The 13,605-nt window shown below is 41.8% G+C and overlaps 1 protein-coding gene across 4 annotated transcripts in view; it reads right to left on the reverse strand.

Annotated features, from left to right (window-relative positions):
• The window catches only part of AMPH (amphiphysin), a 156,104-nt gene that overhangs the window by 62,975 nt on the left and 79,524 nt on the right, over nt 1–13,605 (reverse strand). For all 4 annotated transcript variants that reach the window (XM_074367681.1, XM_074367683.1, XM_074367680.1 and 1 more), the window contains exons 3-5: nt 12,204–12,258; nt 7,658–7,752; nt 6,206–6,301 (exon numbers count right to left, since the gene is read on the reverse strand). In XM_074367681.1, coding sequence (XP_074223782.1) covers nt 6,206–6,301; nt 7,658–7,752; nt 12,204–12,258 — 246 coding nt within the window. The remainder of the gene's footprint in view (nt 1–6,205; nt 6,302–7,657; nt 7,753–12,203; nt 12,259–13,605) is intronic.

The following is a 13,605-nucleotide window of genomic DNA, read 5'->3' on the forward strand; positions in this document are numbered from 1 at the left end:
AATCTGAAAGGCAGAGTGCCCTGAAAGTGACAAGAGCAACAGCAAAACCCCAGTCCAGCTCAAGCTGCAACTTGATCGATTGGAACGCTCACACTAAATGGCCTGACAAAAAGGCATGCCCGTTTGCAGACAAATACCACTTCAGCCTTCACTATTCAATACATGGCGGCACTCAGTCAAAAAGTCTGAAACACACACATTAAAAACAGAAAAACAGCCCAGGAGAAAAGACAAAGCAATCAACAGAACCAGAAGTAGACATGACCCGAATGTTGGAAGTATCAATCAGTGATTGTACAATGACTATGACTAACATGTTAACGTGTCTAGTTGGAAAGGCTAGACAAAACACGCAAACAGATGGGGAATTTCAGTAGATACACGGAAACTTGAATAGCCAAATGGAAATCAAATGGAAATGCTAGAAATTGAAAAAGCATATATCAGAGAGGAGAAATTTCTTCACTAGACCTCAAATAGCTGAGAAAAGAAACAGTACAGTTGAAGATAAATCAAGAGAAATTATTTCCATTGATACACACAGAGAAAAAAGGTTAAGAAAAAAGCAGAATCGAGCATACAAGACCTGTAATGCAATTAAATATCATATAATCTAACAGTATAATTGGAGTCACAGAAAGAGATGAGAGGGGGAGTCGGAAGAAACATTTGAAGACGTAACGGCTGAGAATTCTATTAAGTAAGGAAAACATCAAAGTACAGATCCAAGAAACTCACAGAATCCTGAAAGGCGTAAATACCAAACAACACACAGCCAGCTCTATCATAGCCAAACTGCTTAAAATCAAGAATCAGACAAGACTCGGGGGAGGGTACAGCTCATGTGGTAGAGCGCATGCCTAGTATGCATGAGGTCCCGGGTTCAATCCCCAGTACCTCCTCTAAGAATAAATAAATAAATAAACCTAATTACCCTCCCCCCCCCAAAAAAATCTAACTAAATAAAATACTATCACATTAAAAAAAAAGAATCAGAGAAGACTAATCTTCAGAAACTACGCAAGTCAGAACGCAATGGAGTGGCATCTCTTCAGCCCTGAAAAATAAAGAATCAGGAGCAATCTTGGAATTCTATTCCCAGCAAAAATACCTTCCAAAAGTAAGGGTGAAATACAGATTTCTTTAAAAGACCAACAAAAGCTGGGACAACTCCATTGCCAGAATAAGAATTTTCATACCAAGTGAAGCTGCACAAAGAAATGAGAATCAGAGATGGTAAAAATCAAGGTAGACAAGATTTTGGTTTTTTCCTTTTAGTTGCTTGAAAAGGTAACTGATAACCTAAGGCAAAAACGGAAACACTATATTGTGGGCTTTGTAACTTATGTAAAGGGAAAATATGACAATAGCAGCATAGAGGAAGAGAGGAAAGAGCTGGAGTCCACTGCTGTAAGGTCCTCAGACTGTGCATAAAGTGCTATGATATTATTTGAAATCAGGTACGATGAGTTAAAGATGTACAGGGCAGCCACTAAAAATTAAGTTAAAGAGGAACAACTAATACGTAAGTAGTGTAAAATATACTGATTCCTGGGCCCCAGACTAAGAGATTCTGGTTTCATTAGTCTGAGGCAAAGCCCAGACACCGGTCCTTTTTAAAAAAAAAATCCCCAGTGGTCCAGTTATGCCCAGATCGTCTAATACTGAAAACTGCTGCAGAAAAAGATCCTTAAGTAACTTTAAATTTGATATAGTCAGAAGAAGGAAAACAATAATAATATAAATGTTCATGGATTACAACATAAAAAAGAATAAAATAGTGCCATTTACAGCAACATGGATGGACCTAGAGATTGTCCAAGTGAAGCAAGCCAGAAAGAGAAAGAAAAATACCATGTGGTATCACTCATATGTGGAATCTGAAAAAAAAAAAGGACACTATGAACTCATCTACAAAACAGAAACAGACTCACAGACATAGTAAACAATCTTATGGTTACCGGGGGAAAGAGGGTGGTGGGAAGGGATAAATCTGAGAGTTTGAGATTTGCAAATGTTGGCCACTATATATAAAAATAGATTAAAAAAACAAGTTTCTTCTGTATAGCACAGGGAACTGTATTCAATATCTTGTAATAACTTTTAATGAAAAAGAATATGAAAATGAATCTATGTACGTATATGCATGACTGGGACATTGTGCTGTACACCAGCAATTGACACATTGTAACTGACTGTACTTAAAAAAAATGATCACGGCTTACAAAATATAATCCATAATCCATGATCCTCAGTAACACATAATGTGGGTGTGTCAGGGATCTTCCCATTTTACAAGTAGGGAACATGAAATTGCATGTGATTAACCTCTAACTTGTCCAGGATTGCTCAGAAAGTCTGTGGCAAAAATGAATTTGATATCAGCCCCGCAGCCAGTGCCAGGAGTAGGGGGAGGCTAATGAGACACTGAGGGCACACAATGTGAGAAGGCCCTCCCTCTCAGGGTCATGTTCGAGCAGGGTCAGCCATCCAATCAGGTCTCCTTATATTTTGAACCCATACTTACCTCTCTCAGTCCCAGCCCTGCTCCTGACCCTTGGTTGGTACTCCTAACAGCGCCGTATGACTCTGTCATTTAACTAGTGTCACTCGGTGCTACTCCTCTACACCCCCTTCAGCAGTGGTGACAGGTGGGTGGGGTAATTACTCTCATTTAGCTGCTTCTGGTCCCTTTCACTTTACCCTCTGAGCCAACCACTTCCAACTGGTGGAGAGCAGACTGACATCGCATTCACCTGAAGGTCTGTGATGAATGAGCCTGGCCAGAGTAGAGAGGAGACCTTCAATAAAGGTTAGTGGATAAAGTGTGCTGAGGTGACAAAGTGCATTATTTTTAGCAGATATCTAGCTGTCACTCTCCAAGGAGCACTGTCCCTTGAGGCAGTGGCCTTGTGCAATGCAATGGAAATGCTTAGAAAGCTCTGCTTTGTGGACATGGGTGGGGCATCTCTTTTATTAACTTCAAAGAAGCAAATCAGGATTCTTTGAAGATAAATTTGATCTTTAAAAAGAGCCAAAAATTCAATTACTTCCAAGCCTGAGAATAGGGTGGAAGAATGCAGTGGATCATCTTATTTTTTGTTCAAAAGCAAGAAGTGAAGTAAATAATGTGACTCCTTTTCTCGTGTAACTGACAAGTCAATTGCAGAGTACCGCCTACCAGGGTAGAAGTGACTATTTGAAGGCTATCACTCATCTTGATGCATATATTTTTGTGTTGGAGAAACAAATCAATCTTATTTCCTTACTTCTCTGATATTTGGGAAACTTGAAAAAAGGACCGCATCTCCTAAGCAAGGGTGCAATTAATACATTATAGCTTTTAGATTAAAAAATGATACAATTCTTATTTAACCACCCAATTGTAAAATTTAATTAAATAAATTTACTAACTTAATAGTAAATAGTTTAATTAAGTGACTTAATTAAATGTTCTTCAGACTTTCCACTGTGCTTTGACCCTATGCATTAAAGAAAATAATTTACTGAATTAAAAAAAAATTTCAATAACCCCTATTTGGAATTCATTTTGGCACATGGTTGTAAATATGCTTCGTGGCTCCTGCATAGCCACCCAGATAGATTCTAAACTGCATTTTACAATAACTGCTCACAGCTGTAAGCCTGCCTGGGCTGGTGACAAGCTGGCTCTTTTAACATTGATTTTAGATGTCAGTGTGGCATAATAAAAACCGTAACACCAGGTACCCTGCCAATCACAGCTGGAAAAGCCAAACGCCATCCCCTCATGAATGGTACTTCACAGCCCTTGCTGATGGGCTGCGATAAATATTTGGAAGTTTGCCTGAGGTTTTAACTACACATGGCCTGTTGATTTCAATGAGAGTCAAGGAAGTCAGTCGCGTCCCATGCTTTGAAAATTCTCCACTGTGTTTTTAAGCACAATCCTCCTTTTCATCAATAACCCATTCATTACATAATCACTCGGCACTCATTTTACAAAGTGGCAGACTCTGTAGCCACTTCCAACTTCCATTCCCTGAGTAAAGGCACACTTCTGTGCATCTGCATAGGAGAAAAGTCTTTTCAATATTAGAAGTAGCTGTACCACCTACTCTCCAACTCCAAACTGTTTCCTCTCCACGTTAAACACTGGTATTCCCTTAATTGTTTATCACATGAAATGATTTCACAGTTCTCTATCTTGGTTGAAACCCTACGCGTGTGCTGTAACATTCTAAATGTGACTTCAGAGAAAGAGAGAAAGTGTAGGCTTTTTCCGTATCATAGGTAAAACCATGATATGTGTTTCATTTATCTTCAGGGCACCCAGCTAGACAATATGACTCCAAATTTCTAGTGTAAAGATGATTCAGTAACTGGAGGACCATCAATCATGGACCTCAGGAAAGGTTCTACTGACGTCTTCAACAGACTGAAATGACTATCCAATCTAATCCATCATGATTTTATTTTAATCTATGTTTCAATGCAGGTACATCTGTGTGTATTTGTCTTCTGAAATTATATACTCCTAGAGCGAACAGCCAGTTTCCAAAAACCATTGCTGGGCAGTACCATAACAAATAAGGTCCTTCACACTTTTTTGATGATACTAGGTTTTCTTCCTGAAACTCAACAACTTTTCAAATGTATTCTCTAGCCAATCACAGCCTTCATCTGCTTATCTAAGTCATACCATAAACATTATATGAATGACTTAGACAAGTTGCAAGGTTGTTTGAAATTTTCAAGTAGGAAGACAAAGTTTTCTTTTACTGTCTTCTGATGTACTGGGAATTGGATTTTATGGAGCTAAATTACCACGCAATAAACAATATTCTGAGACTGTTTGGTACACAAATGCTATAAATTCCAAGACAAAATGTCAATGCCTATCAAATTATCTGAAAGTATTTCAAAACACATCCCCTGCAGGCTAGTGCAGATAGCTGTATAGAATTTTAATTTAAAAAATTCTTTTAAATTTCTCAGAAAGTTTTAAAACCTGACTGAATACCTTTTCACTAGGATGTGGTTATACAATGACTCAATGAAGCGTTCTGCCGCCTTTTACGATAACATCACCGAGAATCCAGCATTCGGATTTGTTCTCTGGGACAGTTTGCCCACAAGACTAACGTATCTAATCTGATCCACTTAGGTTCTTGGTGCCTCGGGTATCCCCAAAACACACTTTGGATGTTGGCCAACTAGTGTTAAGCAATCTGAGTAGGCCAAGGAAACTAAGGTCATTGGTATGAGTGCAGTTTGGGCCAAGAAGCTCCGCTATGTTTGGTGGCCAAGGCTGGTGCACATTAGTGCAGACAGTGCCCTGGTGTTTGGCAATGGCCACGAAGAGGCCCGGTGAAAGTGCAACTTCACATCAGAATTCACCTCGTAAGACACTGCAGATGCCCACGGGTGCTGGTCCGTGGCCCCCTCACTCTACAGGCAGGGCAGCACTTGGCTGTCTTACCTGGCCCTCCTCTTTGAGCTGGGAAACCAACTAGGAGACAGATCTATTAACACTACTGTTTCTATTTTCAATCCTGATGGTTTAAAAACCATCTTTACCTCGAGAGTCAATCCTAAATCTACGGTATTCAGTCCTTCACTTGTGCATTTCCCTTTCCATGAAGCCAAGCGTCAGATAAGACAAATGTTTTAGACAAGATATTTTTAGATCCGATGCAAATGTATTCGAAATGCTTGCATCTTAATAATTCAATTTGAACCTGAAAATTTCAAGGAGAGGGAAAAAACACGCAGGTGTGCTAAGTATGCAAAATAAACAGTAAACAAGGAAAGATCAGATTTTGCTCTCACGTTTGCAGTGAAGTTCCTCCTTCCCTTGTGACCTCTGTTTATTCTAGTGGAAGTTCTTGTCAGATGCTATACAATAAAAAGTTTGGACATAAAGAAGGCTGGAATTTTTTTGCAATCTCTGGTTCACAATTTTATGTCTATAGAATGAAAAAGACTTCTGTAGAGAAACAAAGGCTGAAACAGTTCATTAAAGGGGAAAATGTGATTTCTGTAACTATATTTTATTTTAAACTCATAGGAACAGGATAAAAATCCCATGCTTAAATAAAGGAAGAGTTACCACTGTCTTTGATATCAGTTTGAGGATTTTTAATTCCACTCATCTCTGGCCCATGTTCCAATAAGCACATGGGACCATTCAACTCTTTCCCTGGTAAGATACAGAGTAAAATACCTTTATGTCAGGAAATTGGCCCAGATAAGTGTCCAGTGTCAGCAAGGACCCATCCACTAGCTTTTGATGGAAGTCTTCCCACAGCACATCACATTTCTGAAAGAAAAAGACGAAGAGATGACTGCAGAATGCTTTTCACTGGGAACCTTTCATCCACTTCTTAAAAACCTGAAACTACAATATGAGATAAGTAATACTTCTCTGGAGAGTAAATGCTAGAAAGAATGTGGATTATTTAAAACTCCAGCAATTTGGCTACCAGTTCTAATTGATAATATAGGCTACCTAAGGGTTCAGCTCATCTGAAAATGTGCTTGTGAGTCTGAGTTAATAAAGAATGTAGAAACTTCAAAAGGTTCCCAGGTCCCGACTTCAGTGCCAAGACTCTGTGAAGAATTCCCCCGAGACAGCTTGCTTCTGAAGCAATCCATGAAATCAGAAAGCACTCCAGACAAACAACAAACCTTTGCTGAAGCTTCCACACCGGGAAGGGCCTGCCATTTACGGAGCGTCAGTTATGATAAACACAATCAGTATTACTAGCATTACTGTTACTACTGTTACTGTCACTGCATCAAGGCATTGGGTGAAAAGCTCTACCTGCATGTGTGTGTGTGTGTGTGTGTGTGTGTGATTTAACTCTTACAATATCCTTATGACAGAAGTCTTACTGTTGCCACTACATAGAAGAGGACACTGAAGCCCAGAGATGTTACATAACCTGGCCAAGGTCACGCAGCTGATAAATGACAGACTCTGGTTTCAACCCTTGAATTTGAAGCCCATGGTCTGTCTATGACACCAGACGGCCCTGGGCTAGAAGGTGCATGTCAGGTGTTATGACATATCTAGGGACAAAGCCTTTTGTTAGTTAAATTCCTATTAGCAGCTGAATGCACCTGTCCTCGGCCCTGCAGCCCAGCAAATGGACCAGGTGATGCTAAGTAGAAAGGGATGCTCTTCCCAGCTCCTGCTCCTGCTTTCAGGGAGGGGTGGGTAAAGGAGGGGCAGCACATAAAATCATGCCACGAGGCAGGGTGGGATAGAGCTCAGGGTAGAGCACATGCTTCGCATGCACCAGATCCTGGGTTCAATCCCTGGTACTTCCTTAAAAAAAAAAAAATCATGCCACGAGCCAGTTTTCCTGCTGCAATGGGCTAAGAAGTGTAACAAGGGAGAGGAAAATGTAACTCTGATGTTGAAGAAAAATCATCTTTAACCCACAGCTTTCTACCCAAGTGGTTTTATAATCATGTTCACTCCTCACTATGAGTTCGGGTCTGTCTGGAGGGTGGAATTGCACAGTATCTTCTGGGTACATGTGTCCCCTCGTGACTATAGGGCCAAGAAGTGGTAAGGGAGGGTCAGGGGGTAGGCTGGGTGAGCAGGACATGGTGGGAGCCTCGCAGAAGCCACCTGAGGCCCCCTGCCGTGTGCTTAACCGGCTCTTACCTCGCCAACCATTTTCACATCCTCGCGCCCATACCAGTCAGGCTCATAGACTTCGTGCAGCGACTCGGTGAGCTTCATGGAGGCCTCCTGCATGCCTGGCATTGGAGAAAAACAACTCCTGTTAGAGAGAGGTGGGGGAGGAGTCTCTTCCTCCTTTCCCTACTTTTCTAAGTGAATGGAGAAGTCTTGAACACTTGCTAATCATTTGAGGAAAAATTGGGCAGGCACAATTGCAATTTGCATCTGTAGTCACATCTCTCCTGATTCTGATTACATTGTGCATTTTCTAGTATTTACATGGTAATGACAGGTGCTGGGTTTGGAAAAAAATCAACAAGGTGTCCTGTTCTGAAAATGACAATAGTATGTCCTATTATGCATGTTGCCACTTACCAAATGACATGAAACCATACAGGTACAGGACACCTAGAAAACTTCTCTGTGAAATTAGAGTTCTAAAAATAAAATTAATCCTAAATGACTTTAAGTATAAGAAATAAAGCTGGTAGAAGCAAAATCAACAGGACTTAAGATTTCAGCAGTTGAAAGTACTTTAAGTGCCCTAAAAATTTTCAGAAGAAAATAGAAGTTGTTCTTTTTCCAATATTACTAAAAGCTATATAAACAGTTTTAAAACAGAACTCTCAGAAAGTTCAGAGTTCTTAAGTCTATGGGTGAGAATTTTCATTAGAGGTACATTTGGTACTTTGCAAAGATGTGGTTATTCATAATACAGAAGACATCAAATTTCCAAGCGCAACATGGTGATATAAAGGATCACTAAGTCTTTCCCAGTCTCCCTTCCGCCCCTCCTTCAAAACACGGAGGGTAAAGTGTGGCTGCCGTGCAGACGGCTCAGGGCTGGGACCAGAACAAGGTGGGGTCTTTGGCTAGTGACTTGGAGAAGCACCTCTTTGGCACCAGACTTGCCCTAACAGCTGGAGGGTGAGACTTGGCTCAGTTGGAATCTTTGTCTTTATCCCTCGGGGGTTTGAAAAGGGGCTGGATAAAAGGAGAGGAGAGAAAAATCAAAGTGCTGTCATTAGAAACATAAAACACATCTCATGACCTTAATGCCAGTGAATCAAAGAGGGAAAGTATTTTCGTGAAGCTGAAAGCCGCAACCCTCTGGACTCTGCCACGTGCTTGTTGGATTTAAGGCTGTCAGTTTTGGGTTCAACAGGGAGAGAAGAGGACGAAATAAAAGATTGTCTGAAATGATCAAAGTCTAGCCCTGCAGAGTATGTATAAACGCCAACATCTGATTTGGTATTTCAGAATCCTTTTTCACTCACCAGGCAGAGAACTTCCCCGTCTGTCCCCCAACAAGATGCAGACACATGTTTGGTCTTTTCATATGAAAGGTATGAATGTACTTTGGGGCCACATGAAGAATGAAGGCCTGTGACCCTCTCTCCATGAAGAACAGATGTAAACGAAGGACATCCTTTATTTACCACGAGGTGTACAGTCCACACCCACTGGAATGATGTGGGGACCGCAAGCTGAAGCCCAGCAGGGCAGGTGGGAAAGAGCAGTGATGACTCGGTTTGCTGGGGACTCGGATGAAGCAGAGTCATGTAGGTGGGGAGAGGCACTAGCACTCTGAATCCAAGCGAGGGAGACTCCCTCTCTTGTTACTGTACATGTGGGCTCCTCGGAGAGGGCAGCAACATTATTTCAAGTGTCCACATCCACCCTTCCAAGAACAAGCAAATCGACACTAAGAAATGGACCCTCAAACCGACAGCAAAAGTGAGTCACTAGTTAGAATCCTGTCATTCAGATGCTAAAAGGCTTCTGAAGTTTTCTTTTGAATCTTTGCCTCAAGTCAGATGGAAATTATAAACAGCGGTACATAGGGTTTTAATGTCTTAAGTGGAAGACAAAGGCATGATGGCATTGCAGGACAAAAAAACCTGGTGGTGGAAAATAAAACTGTGAGTGTGAGCTTAAAGCAAAATTACATGAGGACTTACTCATTGAGGCTAAAAGCACAATGTTGCTGTAAATAATGTCCATTAGCAGCCAGAAATAACCACTAATTGCTGTGTGGGTAAGTAGTGGTGGATCATTTGGAAAGAATCTATGCTGCTGTAAAGACTGTTTCTAGAACACTCCATAGGAAGCCCTCTGATGGATACATAGGTTAACACAACACAAGCCTTGCTCCTGAAAGGCATAAAGACCGGCAGAGATTTTAGGGATTCAGGATTTACTCTTCTGAGAGAGCATAAGAGAGAGACGGGGAGAAAAAAAAAAGCTAAACCCAAATTCCCTTCAAAGTAATCTGGCAACATTAGAGCAGAGTGGATGCTAAATAGCATTTAATAACATCTCACATCCAATATTTTCTTAAAAGATTAGTGATTTCCAAAACTGTAAGACAGGTATCAAACATCATATATAGAAGAATAATTATTTTACTACTGGATAGGAACCACTTCCTTCTCATCAAAATTTTGGGTCATCCTAGACCTCAGTTTTCCAAAGTGTACATTATTAATCGGTTATAATACACACCACACGTTGAAGTGAGAATCACATGAAATGAGGCCATAAAAAGCTTCTGTCAGTGCCTGGCACATACATAGTCAATGAGGGTTAGCTATTATTATTAAACCCTTAGACTAGGCTTCTAAGACATCTCCTAGCAGTTTCATTTCCTCTAGACTGGATTCTGCACAACCACAATAATTATTTCTAAAATGCTAATCTGATCATAGGACTCACTCCTTTGCCTCCAATAATGTAATGACTCGCTTCTCCATCGGCGGAATAAAACCCAATACGACATGATACATAAGCACTTCTGTGTACAAACGCTGCCTACATTTCCACGTCTCATCCAGCTCAGTTCCCTGCTTGCATCTCACTGATTGACTTGTTCCCTAAACAGCCTGCCTCCTGAGTCTTTCTCTGTGTTGCTTTTTCTACCTGGAACGTCCCTCCAACATCAACCTCTTTCTCTGGCATCTCTTATCACCTGATGACCACGTATGCTCCTTCCTGGATCCATTCAAGGGTAAGTTCCTGGGAGGACCATTTCTGACCTGGTCTCCTGTCGCTCAGCTAGAATGGGGGTAGGGGTGGGGGGTCTGTCTTCTGTTGTGATAGCACAGAACACACAGTTCTGTTAAACTACACATTACTACACATAGATCTAGACTTCTTGTTTATTCTACTTTGTCTACTGCAATTTCCGTGAGATCAGACACTGTGTCTTACATCTTTGCATTACCATCGCCTAGAACAGTGTCAGGTCTGTACATGAGGCTCAACGCAGTGTTTGCTGCTAAAATGAACGAGAGCATCAGCTCTCCCTTGCAAAGCCCAAGCCATCAGCCAAAATAATGAAGACCCGCAGAGGGAAATACCGCCCAGAGATCAGCGATAATAAAACAAAGAGTGCAGCTCATTTAGTCCCATTTCACAGAATCCCAGTGGGAGAGGTTTGGGGGGACTTCAGACGGCAACTGGAGAGCTTTACAGATGAGGAACGTCTGGGGCTCTTCATAGACGAGGCTTGGTGACTCCCCCGCCGCAGCCCCCAGGGCCAGACCCAGGGCCCATCGCTCTCCTGGCAAGATCTCACTCCTCTGCAATGCGGCCTGTATCACTGTACCATTAGGGAGCTAGACTTCTTGTGAGAACCAGAGAAACGGGCCACGAAAGCACTTCGAAAATGCAAATTAGGATCTACTTAATGCATAACCCTGGCCTTTATGGGGGTTTCCCCAAACCCAAAATATGCCCCAAGGAATGTGGATTCTTGTAAGACGTTGACAAGAGAAAAGCATTCCACTGCCAAATGGGTGGGAAATGCCGTCTACTCCACAGGCCTACAGGAGATCAGGTTACACCAGCATATTAAGGGCTCTGATGAACTCTGAAGTCACCTGTTTAAAAATTCATTTCAGCCAGCCGTGGCCAAAGGAATTCAAACACAGATCTCTCTTACAGAGTATCATTTGTTAACATGGCTCAACCAGCAAAATGTGTCAGGGAAAAGCTGGGGGAAAGTCTTCCCTCCTTCATATAGAGATGTGACCATTGCAAGTGGGATGCCGGCCTCTCTGTCCCCTGTACCGTGGCAGGGCTGCAGGTGCCCAAGTCACAGCTGCTCCAGGGCCATGTTTCCTGCTAACCCTGCTGCCACCCCTGCCCTTTCCAGCTAGACGACTTCTGTGGAAGGCTGCGAGCGTCCAACTCTTGGGACACACCGTTCCCTCAGGATGAAGCCAGCTGCAGCTCGCCTTAAACAAGGTCTCAAGCTCCCTCTAACAACTCTTCCTAGAGAGCTCTGGCAGGTGGGAGGCACTTTTTCCTAGTTTCCAGCATAAGGGCAGACATATTTTTTTCCTAATATATTCTGATTACCATTTCAATGGGAATTTGGGAGTGGGTGGAAAGGAACACCTGTGCTCAAGGACCCATCCTGCCAGAAAGCCAAATGGCTTTATAATTAACACTTGAATCTGTCACTCTCAAATTCCAAGAACAAGCCGTGCTTGGTAACATGCAGTAAACAACTCATACATATTACCTTTGATCGCTGCTAAATATCCTCGGAGTTCGCGCTGAAGTCTGGTACCCTCTGCCTGAAAACACACAAACAGAGAGAGGCTGAGCATCTCGTCTATATTTTGCATGCAAACATGTACAAAGTCATTCAGTCTTGAGTTGTTTTTGCCAGAAGCTCATTCTTGAACGGAGATAAATATGCAGACTCAGTCTAAACAAGGTGCCCATCATTCTGGATGTTTAGAGGTTTTATTCAGCTTAAAAGAAAAGGAGAATGCATGTAAGACTTTGCTGAGAATGGAAACTATGACCCACAATACACCCTTCTATATTCAAGAGCTCTATATTCAAGTCTCTAAATTTTGACACATACGTTACAATGGTAGGAAACTGATCACCACTGTTCACTGTTTAATATGGCAGCCTCGAGCCCCATGTGGTTGTTGAGTGCTCGCAGTGTGGTCACCATCAAATTTTAAATTATCTGTGTGGTTTGCATTGTATTTCCACTGGACATCACCGAAATAGAGAAATCATTAAATTGTAAATTTTGGCATAGAAATACTTGTTTTGGTGACACAACATTATAACTCAATAAAAAAAAGTTTTAAAAAAAAAAAAAGAAATACTTGGTTTGGATTGCTCTTAGAAACTCTAAGACTCTGAGACTAGGATTCGATTTTAATCTGGAGTTACTCCAGGAGATGTCGATGGTAGCATGGAGAAGTGAGGCAGAGCAGGGAAGAGGTGCCTCATTAGCAAGCAAGTTTCCGCAGTGGGCAACTCTGCCGTAATCCCGCTGGGGAACTCTGGCAGAGGGTTCCCAAACACTCTCTAGATATCCTAACCTAGAGGCAAGGGAGCTGGGGCATTTATCCATCAACTCTTGTCAGTCAACGGCTGAGGGCAGCCCCTGGGGGACATTAATTCCCCATTATGTCCACACAGGGCAGACAGGTCTCCAGGAACCAGAGTAAGCCCTTGGGCAAAGAGCTGCTGATGCTGGCAGCTCCAAGTCAGTCTAGGAAAGGTAGGTGCTAGGGACGTATGGGTGGGTACCCATAGTGTCCGCTACAACACTGCAGCCGAACACATTAAAAACGCATGCATTTGAGTTGCCTAATCATTTAGCCAATTGCAGAGAGCTAGCATACAGAATGACTCCACTTTGAAAATTAATAGTATAGCCAACTACTTTATAACTCTAACTTGATAGTCAATGCTACACCTATTAACATAGCAACTGTAAGAGTCATATTCAATTCAACAAACATTTGTTAGAATTTACCAAAAAGGGAGGGGAATAAAGGGATTAAAAAAGCCTAATTCCTTCAGTAAATTACAATCTAGTAGAGGAACTAAAATGTCTATGTGAAAAAAGTGCATCACAAAGCAGATCACACTTCATTCTGCAGCAGCCGTTC

This window comes from Camelus bactrianus, chromosome 7 (assembly GCF_048773025.1).
Source record: "Camelus bactrianus isolate YW-2024 breed Bactrian camel chromosome 7, ASM4877302v1, whole genome shotgun sequence".
In the NCBI taxonomy this organism is placed as follows: Eukaryota; Metazoa; Chordata; class Mammalia; order Artiodactyla; family Camelidae; genus Camelus; species Camelus bactrianus.